Source organism: Littorina saxatilis, linkage group LG1 (genome assembly GCF_037325665.1).
Source record: "Littorina saxatilis isolate snail1 linkage group LG1, US_GU_Lsax_2.0, whole genome shotgun sequence".
NCBI lineage: Eukaryota > Metazoa > Mollusca > Gastropoda > Littorinimorpha > Littorinidae > Littorina > Littorina saxatilis.
This window is the reverse complement of record NC_090245.1, coordinates 68,829,846-68,851,713: the sequence shown is the minus strand read 5'-3', so window position 1 is coordinate 68,851,713 and position 21,868 is coordinate 68,829,846. Positions and strand designations below refer to the sequence as shown.

The following is a 21,868-nucleotide window of genomic DNA, read 5'->3' as shown; positions in this document are numbered from 1 at the left end:
CGAAAAAATATTTTTCATGTCAACAGGAAGAGTGGTATTTGGACGTAAAACCCGTCGCCATGGGATTCGTTTCTGGCACCGACACTGAGAGAGAAGACGCCAAGACTGCCGGTTGCTGCCGGCATAACAATTAGACATGTGCTGGGCTTAATTAGACTCGGAACTGGATATGGGAACGTGTGTGTTTGAAAAGAATGTCGGGTCGACAAATTAAGGCCCGGGGCTTTGCCGAGTCTATGCTTGTGATGTTGGGTTCTGGCATTCTTTTTAATGGCTTCCTGCGCAAGTGATGGTGTTTTGAGGAGGTTTGTCTGTATGGAGCAGTGGTTCGTGGGTGTGGGTATTTTCTTGAGGGTGGGGGAGGGGTGGTGCGGGGAGTGGATGGTGAGGATGGTGGAGCTGTGTGTGAAAGAGTTCCTGTGGGTGTGTGTGCGTCTGTCTCTATGTATGTCTGTCTGTCTGTGTCTGTGTGTCTGTGCGTTTTGAGACGAATATGCTCTCTTTCTGTCACTCACCTGTTTCTCTCTCTCTCTCTCTCTCTCTCTCTCTCTCTCTCTCTCTCTCTCTCTCTCTCTCTCTCTCTCTTCTCTCTCTCTCTCTCTCTCTCTCTCTCTCTCTCTCTCTCTCTCTCTCTCTCTCTCTCTCGTCCCCTCTCTCTCTCTCTCACTCTCTCATTCGGGATATTTTTCCTGTCACAGCATTACATATTTTTTATTTCACTATCCTTTAATTTATTTATTTCTCGCCAAAAAAGATGTCCTGTAGCAAGATGCTAAGGAAAAAGTATAGTGCACTCATCGACCCCTACTTTTAACTCTCTCTTTTTTTTCTTTTTCTGTACTAAAGTTCTGTGCACTTTAATGAATTTGGGTCAAAGAGGAACTTTACTGATTGACACTTTTGCACCAAGTTAGTTTAACGAGAGAAGCATTTTTTTCTGCCTCAAGACTTATACATTTTTTCTTCAAATTATCATAGTCTACAAGAAAAGTATCCGTAATGTAAATCAGGAGCTCGTTGAATACATTTTTTTTTTTTTTAAGTCGGGGCATCCTATTTTGTTTTTTCTTGAAGATAGTACACCTAAGGCGCAATTTTGGAAAATTGTTCTGACGTTTTGTACCTTAAAAAGCTTAAGGGACATTCGCTGTACATGCGGATCCGTACTCAAGCATAAAGCTTATATTGTCGAATCCAAAATCTCAAATCTGAATGTGTTAGTGAAGGTACACGTACAGTTATTTGGCATTTGCTATTTTCCGAATATGATGGGGCGGGGGCGTAGCTCAGTCGGTAGCGTTGATATCGGCGTGGGTTCGAAGTCATCTCTCCGCGAGGAATCTATCTCCAAGAGTCAACCTTGTGCAGACTCTTCCAAGTGTCCGAATACCCCGGTGTGCGCATATTATGCGTACGATAAAGATTCCTCAAACAGAGCGAAAGTCTTAGGGATGGAAAAAAACGAATACACCCATGCAAACAGGAATTGGGGAGCGCGATTCTGTCATGGATAGCAGCCCGAATATTCTTGAGCGAACTCCCCTAGGACATATGACAGAAAATATATCATAGCAGAACATAAACACAAAAATCCAATGGGTATCATCCACTAGATGTATGCGTATCCGCAAGCATGGAAAAATACGACGCTGAAGTGAAGTCCACGTTCATTTGATGGATTAGCATAGCAAAAGATAATTTACAAGTCAATCGTTGTAGGTGCGTCTCAATTACAGTTCAGCAAAAGTCGCTGGAACTTCTCAAAGGTTAATGTATATATGTGACCCTCCACCACGGAATGAGTCGCATGTCACCTCGCGCGGTTCTGCACTAGGCATAATATAAGTCCGGGGGAGTCTGTTAACAGTGTGAGGGTCACCTTGGTCACAGGCTTATAACTCGAAAAGTTTTCGCTCTTTTCTAAAACGGTTTTCATCACTGGATAGAGCATAAAAAACTCTTTATGAAAATGTAAAAATATGAAAATCATGCAAAGGTGACATGCATGCGACTCATTCCGTGGTGGAGGGTCACAAATATGTGCAAGAAAACATCTTCAGATTGGCGTCGTAAACAGCGGAAAGCATGTGAAAAAGGCACTCTAGTGAAAGTGGGGGACGTCTCGTTTACGCCAGACGCTCATATCTTTCGCAAACATATCAGTGTCTATTGTTTGTGAAAGGAAATCATTGCGCACTGAGTACAATGTGTTTCTTGTACATTCTGTTGTATTCAAACCTACTGTTCCTAACAATCAGTTTTTTATCCAAAAGCAGAGAGACTGCTCAAAGATAAACAGAAAGATACTAATCATTCTTTAATATATCTTGATACCATGTTGTGAACACAAAGTCTTTAAATCCATGTTGGTATTTTGAATTGTACATGGTGCTGGCGGTTGCGACTGAGACTCATCAGCTCTAGTTCTTAATCTCTTTAAATTCTTTACTGCTAGCGTTTAGCTTTTTCTCTGCCTATGTATATGGTGTGCTTCTGTAAATGCTCTCTCTCTCTCTCTCTCTCTCTCTCTCTCTCTCTCTCTCTCTCTCTCTCTCTCTCTCTCTCTCTCTCTCTCTCTCTCTCTCTCTTTCTTTCTCTCTCTCTGCCTCTCTCTCTGTCTCTCTCTGTCTCTGTCTCTGTCTCTCTCTCTCTCTCTCTTTCTCTCTCTCTCTCCCTCTCTCTCTCTCTCACCCACTCTCTCACTCTTTCGCTCTCTCCCCAGTCGTTTGACTTTTTTTGGAGCCAGCTAGCCAGCACACGGGGGAAATATGTTGAACCATTCTTCAGAGCTGCACCGATCAGCTGCCGTTCTAATTGTCCCACGCAGCGGACAACTCCCCACTTAAGCTGGGAAGAATCAGAGCCTTGGGTCTTAATTACAGGCTGGCCTGAAAATTGGTTTAGCAATTTCTCTGTTGCTTGATTTGTTGTTTGTTTGATTGTTTGATTTGTTTGTTTGTGTGGTTGTTTGTTTCTTCTTTTTTTTTTTTTTGTTTGCTTGTTTGTTTGTTTGCTTGTTTGTTGTTTTTTTGTTGGTTTTTGTGAGGTGTTTTTTTCTCGTTTGTTTGCATGTTTGTATGTTTGTGTTCTATCTATGTTTCCTTGTTTCTGTGTTTCCTTGTTTCTTTGTTTTTTTGTGTTTTTTTCAATTTTGTGTGTTATAGACGTTAAAAATCAATCAAACAAGTATCGATTTAATCCATCCATAATGCATGCCTGTACCGATAGTCAGACAGAGAGACGGACCTCCAGACAGAAAGACTAGAGGTAGCATGGTAATGTCGACGTCAGAAAATGAGGATGATAGCGAAATTAATGAGGAGGAGTACTAGTTTGGGGAGGCGCAGTGGGAATAGTAGCAGTAAATAAATAAGTATTAAACAGAAACTCCAAAGCCAAAGCTTTTCACTTTGTATCTGTTTTGTCTCCCCATTTACAATTCCTCTCACGCTCACCCCTCCCTTCCAGAACAGCCTCCATCCCACCCCTTGTTCATCACCCAACTCCTACAGTTCTTCGTGCTATTGGCGTTTGACCACACATTAAAGCCATATCGGGTCGAAATTGTTTACCAAGAAGTGTTCACGCTTGTTAGATAAAAATTGCGTTACACAATCTCAGTTTGGAAAAGTGCTCATTTTAGGCCTCGTGGGATCTGATACACTTTTCAATCGTTTTAGAAAATTGTGTTCGCTTATTACATATTTGTTGAGTTCTCACTGAAGTATAGGCTTGCTCCTGCTTCTGTCATTGTGTAACAATATTGCAGTTAACATAAATGTCAATAGCGCTAAATCAGATTATAATTATTTAGTCATAAATACAGTGGTCGCCGGTTAATATGACCACTTTGGGACCGGGATGAAATGGTCATAATAAGCGGCTGGTCATATTAACCGATGTTAGAGAAAACGACTTAAAAAAAATCGCAAAACAAAACATTTTCATTGTCATCTTCTGGAACCACTGAAAAAGACCATCTTCCACATCTTTGTCTTTTCCATGTCGTAGGCGCTTTCGTTGCGGTGAATCCTGCGTTGCGCACTCCTTCCTCACGCTGTCTTCATTCTTGAGAATGTTTGTCAAAAATCCTCTGTTGACGCCCAACTGTGCAGCACTCTCAAGCATACTACAGGATGGTAGAGCTTTAAATTTGTCAATAAGTTCTAGCTTTTCCTCGGCTGTCCGATCTTGGCGTTTTCGTTTCGACATTGTTTCCTCTTGAATCAGACTGAAAGATTGGTTGGCTCGTGCTCTGTTTGCCAAAAAGAGAGAGAATAATGTTCGTGATCACTTTAGATTTATTCACGGGAAATAATGAAAAGATCGCACGCTTTTTTGCCTTTTTTATGACGCTCTAGTCTTTCTTTCTTTATTTATTTGGTGTTTAACGTCGTTTTCAACCATTCAAGGTTTTTTCGCGACGGCTTTATGACGCTCAGTCTCGGGGGAAAAAAAAGAGAGAATAATGATCGCGACATTAGAGATCACTGAGCACTGATCACTTTAGTTTCATTCACGAAAAAGAAAGAAAATATCGCACGCCTTTTTGCCTTTTTCAAAAATTCGTATGTATTTTTCCCCACCGAGTGATTTCAAACTGAAAAAGATGTGAACTTGTTGCCATTTTCTCGAAGCAATGTGGCCATATTAAGCGGCGTTGTGGTCATATTAAGCGGCTTTTTCTAATACATAACAAAGAAGGACAATTCCGGACCGGGTAAAATTGGTCATAATACGCGGCTGGTCATATTAACCGCGGTCATATTAACCGGCGACCACTGTATGTACATATGTCATTTGACATTTAGAAATTTAAAAGCAGAAGAAAAAAAAGAGCAGAAAAACGTTGGGAACCATCACGGAAATTGACCCCAAAACACAGTCATGTAATGCAATGAATTAAATTGTGTGTAACAATAACACTTTGCAGGGCGAATCGATTCTGCCCTAACACCGGTGTCCTGTTGCGCGCGCATTCCGGGGCCCCTGAACGTGCATTGGAAATTGCAAAGTTTAAGCCTCTACTTCGCCAAGGGACCGGACAAAATGGAGTGATAAATTGCATGGATGGGGCAGAGGATGAGTCTTAACTCGCCAGGCTGTTTCACAATGTTGCTGAAAACTAAAACAGAATAAGAGAAAGAGAAAACAAGAAATGAAAGTAAGGCCAACGTGTGACTGTTGTAAGAGGGCAAGAAGCGTGAAAGTTGAGCAAAGGGTGTTCAAAACGACAGGCCAATAATTATTGAGAACACTTTATATGGTCCATGCGATCAGGTTGTTTCACTAATTCACTGAAAGCTATAACAAAACAAAAAACAAACAAAACAAAAAAAGAAAGGGGAAAACATGAAATTTAACACAATGTGATTGTTGCCAGAGTGAGAAAGGCGTCTGTGTTGCACGTTTGTATGGTATTAATGTCACCCGAAGATTCGGCGGGGATAACAACTGGAAAATGGAGAAATCCGGCTTCCGAAGGACAAAACAAGGCAGGGCATTTTTAACAGCTGTTCTGTTCGCTTCCTCTTTTAACTTTCACTAAATAATGGTGTTTTCTTTAATGTCGACTTCAGAACTGGATCTCCTCCAAAGAAAATACGTGTGGCTGCATTTCATTACTGACTCTTTACCAAAGGTGTTTGAATCAGTCCGAGAAACAATATGGGTGTAAATCTTTAAAAGCCGTCTAACCGACTTGTGTTGGGGGGGGGGAGTTTGCCCAGTCGGTAGAGGTTGTTACTATCAGCGTGGGTTCAACCCCCAAGTTCGGCGCAGGATGTGTGTCCCAGAGTCAACTTTGTGCAGACTCTCCTCGGTGTCCGAACACCCCCGTGTGCACGCATGCGCACGATAAAGATCCCAGGGTCACAGCGAAAGCCTCAGGCCTTGAAAGCACGAATACATGCATGCAAAAATATGAAGCCCGGGTGTCCGTTCGGCCAAGAGCCAATTATAAAGTAACCATTTCAGCACTGACCCAAGACGACCCAACCCGGTCCCTAGCCCATTTCAGGTCTCTAGCAGCCGGCAGCCAGCTGTCTACATCCCCCCCCCCCCCCCCCCCGCATTTTTTTCCTACAAAGCCGGGTTTTCCCGTGTAACATGCCCCTAATAATGGCTTTGCCGTGTGGGCGTAAAACTTACATTTTCTTGTGTTGGTCCTTGAGGTTCCTCAAGAGGGACTCTTTGGATAGTGTTGTTTCAGGCCACACATTTGAACGATTACACCACTATGCTTAGTTGTTTTATTTAATTTATCTCTGCATGTCTGCCTGGCTATGAACCTGCATATCAGGATGTTGTCTGGCGGTACCAGTGCCTCCCTGCATATCTGTCTGTCTGTCCGTCTGTCTGCTTGGCTGCGTGCCTTGTCTTGTTCGTGTGGTGCCTGTTGGTAAGGTCAGTAACGCGTGTTTCTTCTTGCGCAGTAGTTTGGAGATTGTAAGCCGAAACGTGCTTCACCCGTAGTTCATTCCTCACGCTTGATGTTTTCTTTGAAAACTATCGTCGTCCTTGAAAGAAGAACAACCGTTATTCAAAATGTGATTGTGCATGTTCGTTGCAGTTTGGTAGGGTGCTGACTGGTTGACCGCTGTTGCTGTTGCTCATGATGGTTGATGGTAATTCGGGTTCATCCCCCCCCCTCCCTCCCCAACAACCCCCCGCCCGAACAACCTACCCATCAAACTTCTTCTCTTTTTACTTCATAGGCTGAAACTCCCACGGTTTTTACGTGTATGACCGTTTTACCTCAACATTCAGGCAGCCATACGCCGTTTTCGGGGGCCGAATGCATGCTTGGTATTTTCGTGTTTCTATAACCCACCGAACTCCTAACTAGTTTACAGAATATTTTCCCTGCGCACTTGGTCTTCCACCAACCCAGCCCCGCGAATCTCTGTACTTTATATGTGTTTTAGTTTGTCAGATTAGGGGCCAGTACCCATCCATCCAAATCCTTCGCACCCACCCACCATCTACCATCTCAATCCTAGGTAACGCCGAAGGGATCTATCTATATCTATCGCTGATAGTAAAAGCCCAGCTTTTTAAACGCATCAGCACAGCATCAAATCGTCAGCGCACCAAGGTCAAAACTACTCCCTAGCCATAGCAAATACTGGTGGGAGCTAGACTAATTGAGTGCTTAAGTGGATGCAAATTGCTCATGACTGGCAAATCCCGCTATTCCGTCCAGCGATCAACACTCACAAATGACCGGTCCGCTGTGGGCGACTTGTGGCTAATTCGGCTGTCACGATGAGAGGGTCGGCGTGGTTGTCTTGCATGCCATACATTTTCAGCGTGCAGGAATTGCTGTGCTGGTCATGTGACGACGACGAGATTGCATCACTAATGATTAGAGGGCGGATTTGGGTTAGTGCTGAGGTTGGGGCTGTACATAGAGAGAGAGAGAGAGAGAGAGAGAGAGAGAGAGAGAGAGAGAGACTGAGAGAGAGAGAGTGAGAGAGAGAGAGTGAGTGAGTGAGTGAGTGCGTGAGTGAGAGAGAGAGAGAGTGAGTGAGTGAGTGAAAGAGAGTGAGAGAGACTGAGAGAGAGAGAGAGAGAGAGAGAGAGAGAGAGAGAGAGAGAGAGAGAGAGAGACGCACGTTACCATTCAACATTATGTGTTATGGACACTTGGATACGGCGCGGATTATGTAGAAAATAATAATAATTTACAAATAAACAACAGTGCCTCTGGTTGTATTTCTCAACAACTCAAAGTAACAAAACTGGCAGTTGTTTGCCCTCTCTATATAATTATATTTTATATCAAATTAGTATTCCATTGCTGAAAAATTCAAGTCGCTTCTCAGTGCACACAGACAGACGACAGACAGACAGACAGACAGACAGACAGACAGACAAAGACTAGAAAAAAGGCAGTTGTTTGCCATCTCTATATAATTATATTTTATATCAAATTAGTATTCCATTGCTGCAAATTTCAAGTCGCTTCTCAGTGCAGACAGACAGACAGACAGACAGACAGACAGACAGACAGACAGACAGACAGACAGACGGACGGACGGACGGACGGACGGACGGGCGGGCGGGCGGACGGACAGACGGACGGACGGACAGACAGACAGACAGACAGACAGACAGACAGACAGACAGACAGACAGAAAACCCGCCTGTTAAGGTATAATCAGCACCTTGCACTCGGACAGAAAGACCGAGGTCTTTTACCCGCCACAGCGGTGACAAGGGGATGGGACAAGGACAGCGTCTCTGCGGGAGTCTACACATAAAGTTGACTGACCCCTGTCTGTCCCGTTCTGAATTCTAACCCGTGACCCGAGGATCACACATTCACAACGCTTCAAAGTGAGCTGCGACTACGAGGCTCCTGTATTATAGCTCCTGCAAGCCCACACCCTTCTTGCCTTGGGTCCAGCCATATAGCAGGTCTTCGTGCTGGTAACGCCTAGGTGCGATTGTGTCAGGTCTAATTTCGCCTGCTTGTCGTGACCATTTTGGCTGACTTCATTATGTGGTGCCAAACATCTGAGCCAATGAGATATTTTAGATCTTGGCTGACGTCTGTGGTCCCAGGTGGTATAGTACTCCGTCGGAGGCCTTGGCCTAGAAGCGGGAAATACAGTGGGACAACAGATCACACACCCTTCCCCCCCCCCCTCCACACACACGCATACCCAACACGCCCCCCCCCCCCCCCCTCCAGCGCACACCTATCTTAACACACTCCTACTTCGGGGTTAAGACTGTTCCTATTTTTAGACTTTGTTTAATTTCCAAATTCGCTGTTCATAACGTCTGTAAATGTACCTGTACTTTAAGATACCCTCTCTATTTGAAGACCGTTCCCCCTTTTCAGAGTAAAGGGTATTGTTGTGTTGTTGTTTTTTCGATTCGTTCGTGAGTAACGTTTGTAACCTTTAATCTATTTCAAAACTCCCTCACTTTTTAGATCTGATCTTTTTAGTTGTCTTAAGTGCTCTTAATGAAAATCAAATATTATTTTCCTCATGTGAATTTAAATCCGTCTTTCCTTCAGTTATGATATGTCTTCTTTTCCTTTTTTTCTGTCCTTCTTTCTACATTCTATCTTTCAAAAATGTGACTTTCTTGAAGGAATGTACGTGTCCCTGTACTGGGATGCAAACAACCTGTCTCCGGGGAGCACGTGCAATTTAGTTATTCGTCTTGTTCCTAATGTCACAGTGAAGAACTCAACTAACTTTGACTGCGTGAATCTTCTGCTTGAAGTTACAGTGAAGTTGTGTACAGTGCACTAAAAAAAACAGTACACAACTAAAATGAGGAAGTTAATTCAGTATCATAAGAAGAAAGTGTGGCTTTAATTTTCTCGAATCCTTCTTGATAAAAACAGAGACATTTGTTTTTGAGGAGATTAAGTCTTGGCATACATTATTTTGCAAATGCCAAGATGGACATGATTTGGAAGATACTCTCGTCTTGTGTGGGTGTATGTGATTCTGGGTGCCTTTTTTGTCTCTTCGGAGAAAAAGCAGGCAAAGGCCTCAATTGCTCTCCATTTCTTCAATCTCTTTCTTATTTTTCAGTTTTCCTTTCGTTTTTTTTGTTTGCAGTTAGGTTGCCTACAGCATGCTCTCACTTTCGGTTTTTCAATTATATCATCTCTTTCGGTGTGTTTTTTTCGTTGAATTTATCTTCGTGTAGTGAGTATTAATTTTATTCCTTCCATTCTGTCTCTGTTTTTGTCTGTCAGTCTGTCTTTCTTTCAGCTGTTCGTTCTATCTTCCTTGCTGTATTTTTTCTTCTCTGTCTTTCTTGTCAATTTAAATAAAAAGTCCGGCTTGAATCGGAAGAACATTACCAACACGCACAATGAGATATATTTGTATGCGGGAAAGCAATAATTATACGACAACGAACATCTAACATTGGAAGTCAAAAGAAAGCAATAATAACACTGATGGGAAAAACGAAGAGCACATACACTCGTACACACACGATCCTCAAATGCTGCAATGAAAATAGGAAGGACTGAAATGACGACCACGTTGTTGCACAAATAAACAGAGAAGCAAGAGTGCCAGCACTAATGCTGGGCTATAAAACTCCAGCGGTAGTAGAAGTTTCCTTCATTAGCCGCATTGCGTATTGCACGTGCAAATATTTGTATTTTGCCAGGGAGAAAAACTACGCGCGACATGCGAACCCTTTGCATCACGCAGCAACAGGACAAGGTGAAACTCGCTCAAAAAAGAACATGTATCACTGAGATAAAAAAAAAAAAAAAAAGTATATATATATATATCGTCCTATGGATCTGTAGAAGATATCTTCTGAGTGATACATGTTGGTTTCCGATTTCTGCAAGGAGAAACACCGATTAAAGTCAACAACTTTTTTATAATTTATTTTGGTATGTCTTGCCAGAGACATAGATTCAATGTATGTCTCTGGTCTTGCTTTCTTTCTTTCTTTTTTTCGTTTTTACATTTAGTCAAGTTTTGACTAAATGTTTTAACATAGAGGGGGAATCGAGACGAGGGTCGTGGTGTATGTGTGTGCGTGTGTGTCTGTGTGTGTGTGTGTGTGTGTCTGTGTGTCTGTGCGTGTGTGTGTGTAGAGCGATTCAGACTAAACTACTGGACCGATTTTTATGAAATTTGACATGAGAGTTCCTGGGAATGATATCCCCGGACATTTTTTTCATTTTTTCGATAAATGCCTTTGATGACGTCATATCCGGCTTTTTGTACAAGTTGAGGCGGCATTGTCACACCTTCATTTTTCAATCAAATTGATTGAAATTTTGGCAAAGCAATCTTCGACGAAGGCCGGACTTTGGTATTGCATTTCAGCTTGGTAGCTTAAAAACTAATGAATGAGTTTGGTCATTAAAAATCGGAAACTTGTAATTAAAATTATTTTTTATTAAACGATCCAAAAATAATTTCATCTTATTCTTCGTCATTTTCTGATTCCAAAAACATTTACATATGTTATATTTGGATTACAAACAAGCTCTGAAAATATAAAATATAAAAATTATGATTAAAATTAAATGTCCGAAATCGATTTAAAAACAATTTCATCTTATTCCTTGTCCGTTTCTGATTCCAAAAACATATAGATATGACAAGTTTGGATTAAAAACACGTTCAGAAAGTTAAAAAGAATAGAGATATAGTGCTATCCTCCCCTGCGCAACCGCTACCGCGCTTTTCTGGATTGTTAATTTCACTGCCTTTGCCACGAGCGGTGGACAGACGATGCTACGAGTGTACAGTCTTGCGGAAAAAATGCAACGCGTTCAGTTTCATTCTGTGAGTTCGACTGAGCTTGACTAAATGTTGTATTTTCGCCTTACGCGACATGTATTTACTTGTATTCCTACTTTTTCCTTTACTCCTTTTTCACTCCCACTTTTGGTGAAGTGAAATTGTGTGTTTCATTCAAAGCATTGCATTGCACGCGTAATTTTATTTTATTTTATTTTTTTACCAGAAAGAGAAAAAAACAATAGGCCTACTCGGAACATGCGAACCCCGTGCATCCCGCAGACATGCTAAAACTCACACAAAGAAGAAAGGTATCCTCTTAGCTTTGGGTCTGTGGAGGACTTTCTCTGAGTAATATGCGCTCGTTTAAGATTTGTATGATATATGTCTGTTGATCTGTCAGTCTGCCTGTTTATCTGTTTGATTCACTCTGTCTCTGTCTGTGTGTGTGTGTGTGTGTGTGTGTGTGTGTGTGTGTGTGTGTGTGTGTGTGTGTGTGTGTGTGTGTGTGTGTGTGTGTGTGTGTGTCTCTCTCTCTCTCTCTCTCTCTCCCTCCCTCTTAAGATTAAGATTTACCTATAACAAAGGTGCAATGATGCATAGAATTATGTCAGGGAATGCACCTACACTCATTGCCTCAAATTTCAAACTGAATAATTCAAGAAAACTAGACAAATTAATTACCCCAAACCCTAGAATTGACCTGTACAAATCAAGTCTGTCTTATTCTGGCGCCCTATTGGGGAACTCCATTCCTGATGATAATTAAAATGCAAGTCAGTGACACTTCATTCCGTCGCGATATAACCTTGAACGGTTGAAAACGACGTTAAACACCAAATAAATAAAGAATAAAGAAAGAAAGACACTTCATTCAAGGAACTCTACATGCTGTTTCTCTTGGAAACAAGTAACTAATTCTATGATAATATTATTTTCATCATTGGTTGATATTCATAATGCATTTAGAAATGTCTTTTTAATTGTTTGACATGTTAATTATGTAAATTGTGTTTTAACTTCTATTTCTTCTTGTTATTAATGGAGTTACCCTCAATGGGCGAGGGCCGGATGAAAAAAAGCATGTATACATTGCTTATTCTGTTACCGGTACCCTCGATAAATAAAGTTCAATCAATCAATCAATCTCTCTCTCTCCCCCTCTCTCTCTCCTCCCCCCCCCCCCCCCTCTCTCTCTCCCCGCCCCCTCTCTCTCCCCTCCTCTCTCTCTTTTCATCTTATTAACTTCTTTCACATCAGTGAATTGCGTGCGTGACCGTTCATCCCTTTTTCATTGTCTTTTTTCCTATCTTTCGTTCTTCCCTTTCTTTCTTTCTTTCTTTCTTTCCTGGGGAGCTCCCATTTTCTGTGAACTAAAGTTTTTTGTTTCCATTCAAAACTTTGCTATGTGTGTCGCACGTGCAGTTTCTGTACAATAGTTTGTTTTTTTGGTTTTGTGTGTATGTGCGTGCGTGCGCGCAGTTGTGTGTGTGCGTGGATGCATGCACGGGCGTGTGTGTGTGTGTGTGTGTGTGTGTGTGTGTGTGTGTGTGTGTGTGTGGGTGTGCGCGCGCACGCGTATGTATTAGTGCGCGTGTGTGTGCCAGGGAGAGTATAATGTGCATGCAACATGCGAACTATTTCGTCTCGAGATGAACCCCCTACAAAGAAGAAGGTGTCTATGGCTCTGTGGAGGATTTCCTCTGTGTGATACAGGATTTTAAAAGCAGAAGGATCTTTTAAGTTCAACAGGATGTGCAGGGTATGTGGGTGGGATAGATTTTTGTCCATTTCTATCATTTGTTAGCTAGGAGCTTTGTGTTTGGTAAAGATAAAATGTAGGTGGCAGTGATTTGTGAATACTATGGGCGAGGAAGAATTTAATTGAAAACGATGGATTACAAAGAGTGAATGATGAAGGCGAATTGTACAATCTCGGTCTGCCTGCCTGTCTGCCTGTCTGCCTGTCTGTCTCTCTGTCTGTCTGCCTGTATGTCTCTCTCTCTTTTTCTCTCTCTCTCTCTCTCTCTCTCTCTCTTTCTCTCTCTCTCTCTCTCTCTCTCTCTCTCTCTCTCTCTCTCTCTCTCTCTCTCTCTCTCTCTCTCTCTCTCTCTCTCTCTCTCTCTCTCTCTCTCTCTCTCTCTCTCTCTCTCTCTCAGATTGTAAGAAAAGGCTTAGCCTTAAATCTGTATCATTGTAAAATAAAGTTCAATTCAATTATCTCTTTCTCTCTCGCTCTCAAACTCCTTTTCATAACTGATTTATCGCGTGGTTTTTTGTTTGTTTGTTTTTTAAATATATTTAAAATGTTTTTCTTTCTTTCTTCTATTTCTGCCTTTCCGACTGCACGCCATTTCCTGCAAGACCGAAGATATTTTCCATTCAAAGATACCCTCAAAGAAAAAAAGAATTTTTTTTTAAAGAATGCGCCTCATTGACACAAACAGTTACTCAAATATATCAGACATACTCTGTCCTTGTTTTTATCTTTAGAAAAATGTGACTTTCTGAAAGGAGAATGACCTGGGATGCAAACAACCTGTCTCCGAGGAGCACGCACAATTTCAGTAGCGACTCAAATAAGGAAGTATGCTTTCACCCGAAGAATTCACGAAGTTTTGAGCATGCAGTCAAGAGAGGCTAGCAAGTCCATGCAGTTTCAAACGTTTATCACTAAATTCGTACAGTCCGATTTTTTAATGTTTTATTCTTTCCGTTATAGTCAACGTTTATCATTGGGAAATTCAGTAACTGTGCATATATGCGCTCTTGCGGACCTCGATTTTACGATCCATTTGAGGAAAGTTTAATATGTCTACTCTTAAATCATATTTTATTTTCAGACGTGAACTGTCTGGCTTTTCTCCAGTGCCTAGACTGCTGATCTCCAGGGAAAAGTGCGTAGACCCAGGCCCAATCAAGTCATTTAGAGTCAGCTAATGGCAGCTGTTTCGCGATTTGCTGCAACTTTCTCCCATATGTAAAGTCATACGCATGCATACATTTACGCTTTTGATATGAACGCACCATGTTGTCACTTCCAACGCGTCGGCCAACTGAAGTCCAAGGGTATTATTCTCAGAAGGTCTGTCATTCGCAAATGGTTTTGGCGACGATTTCTAAATAGCGCAATTCCCAGACGGTCTGTCTTTGTCAAATAGTACTGTCTAGAATGCGTTAGACGGTATGACATCGCGTCACGCCAAATAGTAGCGAAGATTGTGTTGGCTCAGCTGTTGTCTGTTGGAAGGCAAACAAATCATCATCAGCGGTGCATGCTTTCCATTGTAGCAGAACAGAAAATAAAAGAGGCATTGGAAGAGGATGCTTAGTGCTCGAGGCCGAGGGTACGAAGTTTTCTGAGCAATTCGCGAATACTAAATGAGACATTCAGCCTAGACATGTAGATTGAAGAAGGCGTGAATATAATCCTATTACTTTGGAAGAAAGGACGCAGACTTTAGGCTCTTTTGCAACCAGGCCTGAAAGTCAGCTGAAGGTTTTTAACAGTTGTCTCTCAGAGAAAACCAATATAAAGCAATACATCGGTAATATAAGGGGGGAAATATTCCTCAAGGCTATAGGAGCTTGTGGTATGCTCATTTGCCAGGATGCACGCGAGCGCGCACACTCACCCATTGATTGAAATAAGTGAACTGCGGAAATGAAGTACAAAAACACTTTGTTGCAAAGAATATAGACTATAATATTTACAACCGGGCCCTTTTCTGTGCCAAATGTTCCCCGGAGCATTGGACAGATGGCCAGATAAACGCCGCTTTGCAGTTTTGTGACTAATGATGCAGGAATTGATTATCGGACCAAAGACAGTCGTCTGGAAGGCGTTTCCTTTCTCTTCCGCACCTATCTAACCTAGCTTTGGAATAATCCAGATGCTGGTAAGTTAATAGTACCAGCAACCCTCTCGCTTTTGTCCAGCGGTTGTACTGTGTGACCGGTGTGTTTTTCTGGCTGTTGATCAATGTGGACGTTTAACCGGTGAGTGTTGTTGGTGGTGATCGTAGTGGTGTGAGTGCTGATGGTGGTCGTGGTACTGTTGCTGCTGCTAATGATGATGATGATGATCATGATCATGATCATGATGATCATGATGATCATGATGATCATGATGCTGCTGATGCTGCTGCTGCTGCTGATGATGATGATGATGATGACGATGACGATGACGATGACGACGACGACGACGATGATGATGATGATGATGATGATGATGATGATGATGATGATGATGATGATGATGATGATGATGATGATGATGATGATGATGATGATGATGATGATGATGATGATGTTCATTAATACATACTATACAATACGACATATTTTAAAATATCAGGCAGATATGTCCAAACGTACCTTGTGAAAAGGCTACAAAGGAACCAAACGTGACTGATAGTCACGTTCAGAGCAGGTTCTAAAAAGTAGAATTTGCGTCTGGAAATGCTCTTTCATACTAACGGATTATGATTAAATACTTCTTGTCACTGTAAGAACACCTTTAACAAAACACGGGTTTTGCACATAGAATAGTTCTGCGCACATCAATAAGCATATTCCTGACACTTTTCCAATTAAATCCTGATGGAAAAACGTAGCAAGTTAATCGTCCACAAAACCAGGTTTATTGTCTCAAGACAACGCTATTGTTCATATCGTGTTATTGTCAAGATCAAGTCACAAAAGACCTCAGGACAATCGAGCACATCGGTTGAAAGTCACTTTCAATGTTTCTGTTTCCTTAAGCAATGTTAGACGTTGAACGACGCACTTGTACCTTAATCAAACTAGTCTGAAAGTAATAATCCGATCAGCAAGGCGTCCTCTTTAAAAATAAATCTTGTCACTCTTTCATCTGGGGATGGATTAAGTATTTATTCTTTTGGGATGATGTTCTTCCTTATCTTGTGAATGTCGGTGTCAGTCTGCTGGTCGTATGTTTCACTGATCTTGCTGTGCTGATATCTCTTATCCCTAACATGTTAACTGGTGTGGTTAAAGACGCAGTCCCTTCCTTGCCAATCGTCTGGCTCACTATCTCAGATCTGCCCTGGCTTTGACATGAGGTAAGGCCATTTCTACACATGGAGACATACCGAGAATCAACATCTTGACTGCTTCGTGTGCGGAGCTGGATTTTGTGTTGATAAATTGTTGAAAATTATTGGATGTAAAAATCTGGCAAGGTCTATGGTCATTCACCAACACGTTTTGCATTTAAGAAAGAAAAGCACGTGGACGTATAAATGGCTAAATGTTCCGTACAAAACACATTCATAAAAGAAATGCCAACGCAATTGCTCGGTAAACATTATTCCTATTTAAATGGACAGCAGAGAAATTAAGTCAGAAGTCGGTCTTACACTGACCCACTCATTTAGACAATATCAGACAAATTACACACACACACACTAGCACACACACACACACACACACACACACACACACACACACTCACACACACACACACTTACAAACACACACTTACAAACACACACACACACACACACACACACACACACACACACACACGCGCGCGCGCACCACCCCCCCCCACACACACACACACATCTATGCACGGTACTGTACATACAATGGTTAATTAATTTAACCTTGCGGAAACTAATAGGATACCGACAATCAAAACATGTACATGTGGCGAGCGAAACCGACATCATTGCACCACATATATTCCTGTTCGTTCAAGGTCAGATGTTTGTGTAATTAAGTATTACAATCAACTACGCATCAGTATACATATGTGTGTTAATGGATACGCATTTAAAAATCTTATCTTTTAATCTATGTCACCAAAAGTAGTGATGACCATACATTTTACAATCGATGTCAACGCCGACGTAAAACCGTCAACCGCTAGTAAATCCAGTGCATGCCATGTGCAATTAATTGAACTTAATGTCTCCAATCTTGAAACAGAGTGCAACCCGTGCATTGTACATATTCACTAATGCGCCCTTGTTCGTCTGATTTCAAGTAAATGCAAGAATCATCCTCGCCGTCTCCTTGGTCGTCGTCATCATTATCGTCGTTGTAGTCAACAATACCTGCCCATGAAAGTGTTTTAGTAATCATATCAACAGTTGCTATGTGGGGATTAACTCTTTATGACATGACATTAACTGAAAAAACATTCTCATGAAAATACAGAACTCTGTTCACATGGATGTTCCAGGGATGTGTAGTATCATTGCTCAGAACATGAACAAACACAAAAGAAAACACAAAAACTAAGAAACGAAAAATATAAACCAAAACAACACAGAAATGCTCTTGCCAACATTGACTTGCACATAGACATCACATATCAAGATGGAAACAGAACTGTATTAGATTTTCCCTCAATAATTATTATTCCATATCTACACAGTAAAATATTGGCCTTGCCGTCGTCCTTGACAGATTTGTGGTGATGACCTTTCTGGCCCACAAACAAATCACCCATAAATCACTAGATGAGCAGACGCTGTTAAAAAAAATTGACGAAATCATCGTTCCCCGTCCCAGAGGAAAACAGACATTGACACAGATAAGCAGTATACGCAACTGTTCGCAGTGTAATTCCCATCGACTTTTTCTCTCAGATCCCCTAGCTATCATTGAAATGCATTTTGGATTCATTTTTTGTCTTTTCTTTTCTTTTCCTTTTTCAATTGTTTGTCTTTACAAAGTTTTTCTAAAAGTGCATGACCACTAAACTCGAGAGAGAAAAACGTGTAAGTAGAGCACAGATTTCAGGAGTGATGAGACTATCTCAATACTACTCGATTCCCGAGAATAACAAATACGGTTATTAAAAAAATAATAAAAGTAAAAGATATGAGTAAGAGTAAGAGACACACAAAAGAGAGACAGTGAAGAAAAAAAGGAAATACATCTTTTTACTAGTATGATCTACTTGCAAAGGCTTATCACAGTCGTCTTTGAGAAGAAAAAGAAAGCTCCAAGAAGGAAAATAAATTGTTGATGAATTGCTGACAGCAATGTTTTTTTTTATATGTCTTGTTATTTTTCTGTAGGGTTGTTACGGCTTCACAAGCAATCGTTAGTGCAACGTAGTCAAGTGCCGCGCAAACTTACGGTTGCAATTATTTTTCTTTGGACAACTCTTCTCAGTGGAATCATCCTTTGCCGTACCAATTCCGTCGCCGTTTTCGACGTAATAATCATCATTGTCATTTACTTTGTCATTGCTGCTTTTATCATCAGAATTCTCAACGTCTTCATCCATCCCGTGTCAATGACCTTCTTGGCCTGACCATTTTTACAATTACTTTTTCACTTGTTATTCTTGTTCTTCGTTTGTCGATGCAATTTAACTTCTCTTGCTAAATTTCCCCGTTGGCCAGCCAATTTTTGTTTCTTTGCAAGGCTACAAAAATAAAAGCGGAAGGGTAACAACTAGAATGGCTGGTGAATGGGGGTAGTGTAGACGGAGGGACTCAACTTATCCATTTCCACAATCAACCCAGTTTTAACATTGTAACAAAAGAATCCCGAGCAAGGCAATGCAAGAAATGGAAACTGAGAAGGAGGGCCAGTATCGATTAGACAGACCAGAAGAATAGATAAAGACTGCAACCCCACACAAGGAAAACGAAAAAGCGACGAGGCCTTTAGCTGTGTAGAAAAGTATCCCTCCAGCCATGAGATGGAGTGGAAAATGTGCGACCAAATTTGTTCTTTCTAACGGCTTTGATTAAAGAATATCCCCACTGATATGTCGCACAGGGTAAAGGCCTGTTGTACAGGATGCGTGCACTGCATGCCGTTTCTAGTTTTCGCGGACGATCCTTAAAGGGTGTAACTTGAGCTGTGGTAGACAGGCTATAAGCGCGTGAATGGTTGAGTTAGTGCATGCAACGTAATTTGCTTTTAAAGTTACATTGGTTCTTGTGTAGACTGTCTTGCAGGTCACGATAGAACCACCCAGGCTTTTGCCTTGAGTAAGAGCAGCCCTCCAATTGGGCACATATCAAACATCTTCAGTGTGGCCGCTTTCTGTGCAGAGTGGAAACTTTTTTGTTGAATCAATTTTGTTTTGTTTAAATGACTCTTGTCTCAAACTGCGAAATAAATTCAGCACAACAATCCCACTGTGCGTAGGAAGCGTCCACATTGTTGAGTGTTGGTATAATTATGCCTTAGTGAAGAGATGCTCCAGTCCAATGTGAAAAATAAAAAATAAAAAAGCTGGACCGATGTGTTACCAGCAAGCACGATCGTTGACACGATAAGGACGAATGTATTAAGGAAATAATGTGATTGATGTTTCACAATAGATCATTAACTTTTTTGTTTTTTGTTTTATTTTCTGTTTCTTTGTTTGTGTGTGTGTGTGTGTGTTTGTTTGTATGTTTATCGTTGTTGCTGTTGCTGTTGCTGTTGCTGCTGCTGCTGTTGTTGTTGTTGTTGTTGTTGTTGTTGTTGTTGTTGTTCTTCTTCTTCTTCTTCTTCTTCTTCTTGTTTTTCTTCTTCTTCTTCTTCTTCTTCTTCTTCTTGTTCTTCTTCTTCTTGTTTTTCTTCTTCTTCTTCTTCTTCTTTTCGTAAGTTCTTTTCGTAAGTTCTTTTCTTGTCTTTGAATGTCTTGTGTGTTCCTTTTGCTGTTTGTTTTTCTCTCTCGCAGGACTGACGTGCCCTTACAAAGAAGCCTTTTAGAACTGTCAAGCCAGCTTCTGGGACCATGTTACCAGTTCCAGGGAACTTAGGAAAGCATCAGCATATGTATCTGCAGCAGGGGCCTTCGTACCGCATTGTCCAGTGTTGCTCTCATCAACCCCACTCCATTCCATCATCATTGGTTGCCACAAGCAACTACATCAGCGAGTCCCATGGACAATCGACGATTCTTTCCAACTGGACGTTGTTGGGCGTGTGTGTGTTTTGACAATTTTCCCTGTTTGATCATGTCTGAAACAGATAACTAGGAAACTGTCAAAAAGCTGTGATTGACAGATTAGGGCAAATTAAGCAAAAACAAATAAAAATAGGAGAAAAAAACCGTGACGGAGTAGAAAGTTTACAACGGCTGGCGTCTGACTCGAAAACCCTCTCAGACACTGAAACAATGTGTTTGTTGCAGCTTCAGCAATCGGTGATTAAACAAAGCTAGTACAAGGACGAACCATCGCTTAAAGGCAGCCGTCATTCTCGTGTGGATCAACGTGTCAGCCACCACAAATTTGTCTTGGTTTTTACAAGGGATAAGAACATCCTTCAAATTGAATTCACACCAAAATTCTACTTCCTAGGTTCTTTCTTTGCAGAGTGGGAGTTTGTTGACGAATTAATTTTGTTGGAGGCAGACTAATGTCAATCGGCTCACTTAAATCACCCAAAAGATATCTCTCTGCACAGATAGCAGTCAGGCTGTTGCATTTTTAGTATCAGTCTAAATGCATGAATGCTCTCATCTTATGAAAAAGACTGGACATGAAAATGTTGGACACTAAACACGACCGTGTGCGCGGGAAAGACAGTATCTTTAAATGCAACCCAACCTCTTCAAATCAGGAACGTACATTCTGAAAAACGAGCATATATAGGTAAGTTTACTGAAAAATGGGTGGTTCCATCTAATTTTATCTTCCCCTAAGGTACGGGTGAGCTGGTGCGTTATCCTATCTGTCACGAAGATAGAACAGTTAAACGATGACAGTAAACAAAAAAATATGTTGAACAAACATAGGAGCTTGGTGCTAGACAAAAACATCGTGGGAGAGTTTATTCGGGGCGTTCCCTTCTTTTTACCAACGTAACTTTGGAACAAACACAAAAACTGTGAATGATCTTTTTAAAAAGGATGATTTATCCTGTTCTTATCCATCTTACGAACATGATTTGTAAATGGCGAAAACCTGTTTTGGAATGCCTGAAGAAAGTCGTACGTATCAATTGCTAACTTTTCTGATTATTTTTTTGTCTGCGATGTACGTCGGACGCTCCAAGGGGTTTTCTCGACGACCTTTCAGATTAACAGCAGCATGCTAATGCATACAGAATGCAGACTTGCAACCAAAGGAAAGGATGTAAGCTTATGGCGCATGTGTGTTTATGTCATTCGGTCAGTCTGTCTGCCTGTCTGTCTGTCCGTCTGTCTGTCTGTCTGTCTGTCTGTCTGCCTCTCTGTTTGTCTGCCTCTCTGTCCGTTTCAAAAACAGAAACTGTGTGTGATAGAGAGAAAGTGAGAGAGACTAGTAAAGGCTAGTCAAAGTAAGCAGTGAGTTCAAGAAAATAGACAATATATACGCATATAGACATCGAGGAGGACACCACGTCTGTTTCTTCTTCAGACAGCAGCAGACACACTGGCAGAGAAACAAACAACGCGCGCAAGACAGGGAGCATCAAGGACTTTAAAAAGCGCAAGAAAGAAACGAACACAGAGAAAATAATTTGAAGGTTAACAGGCCATTGACACACACACGAACTCCTCTCACAGAAAAAAGTGGGCTCTTTACACATTGATGTGTCTGACACCCAACAGTTTCGGGGGGCGTGATTTCGCCAGGTTCCTCGTTCTTCCAAACACCCTGGAGCCTTTTTTTCCGAACAGCCCTTCAAACTACCTCGCTTGCCCTTTT

At 41.4% G+C, this 21,868-nt stretch overlaps 1 protein-coding gene across 1 annotated transcript in view; it reads right to left on the bottom strand.

Annotated features, from left to right (window-relative positions):
* LOC138945484 (uncharacterized) overlaps nt 1–15,377 on the bottom strand; it is a 65,765-nt gene extending 50,388 nt beyond the window's left edge. Inside the window, exon 1 of the mRNA XM_070316949.1 lies at nt 15,164–15,377. Coding sequence (XP_070173050.1) covers nt 15,164–15,377 — 214 coding nt within the window. The remainder of the gene's footprint in view (nt 1–15,163) is intronic.
* Between the last annotated feature and the right edge of the window lie 6,491 nt (nt 15,378–21,868).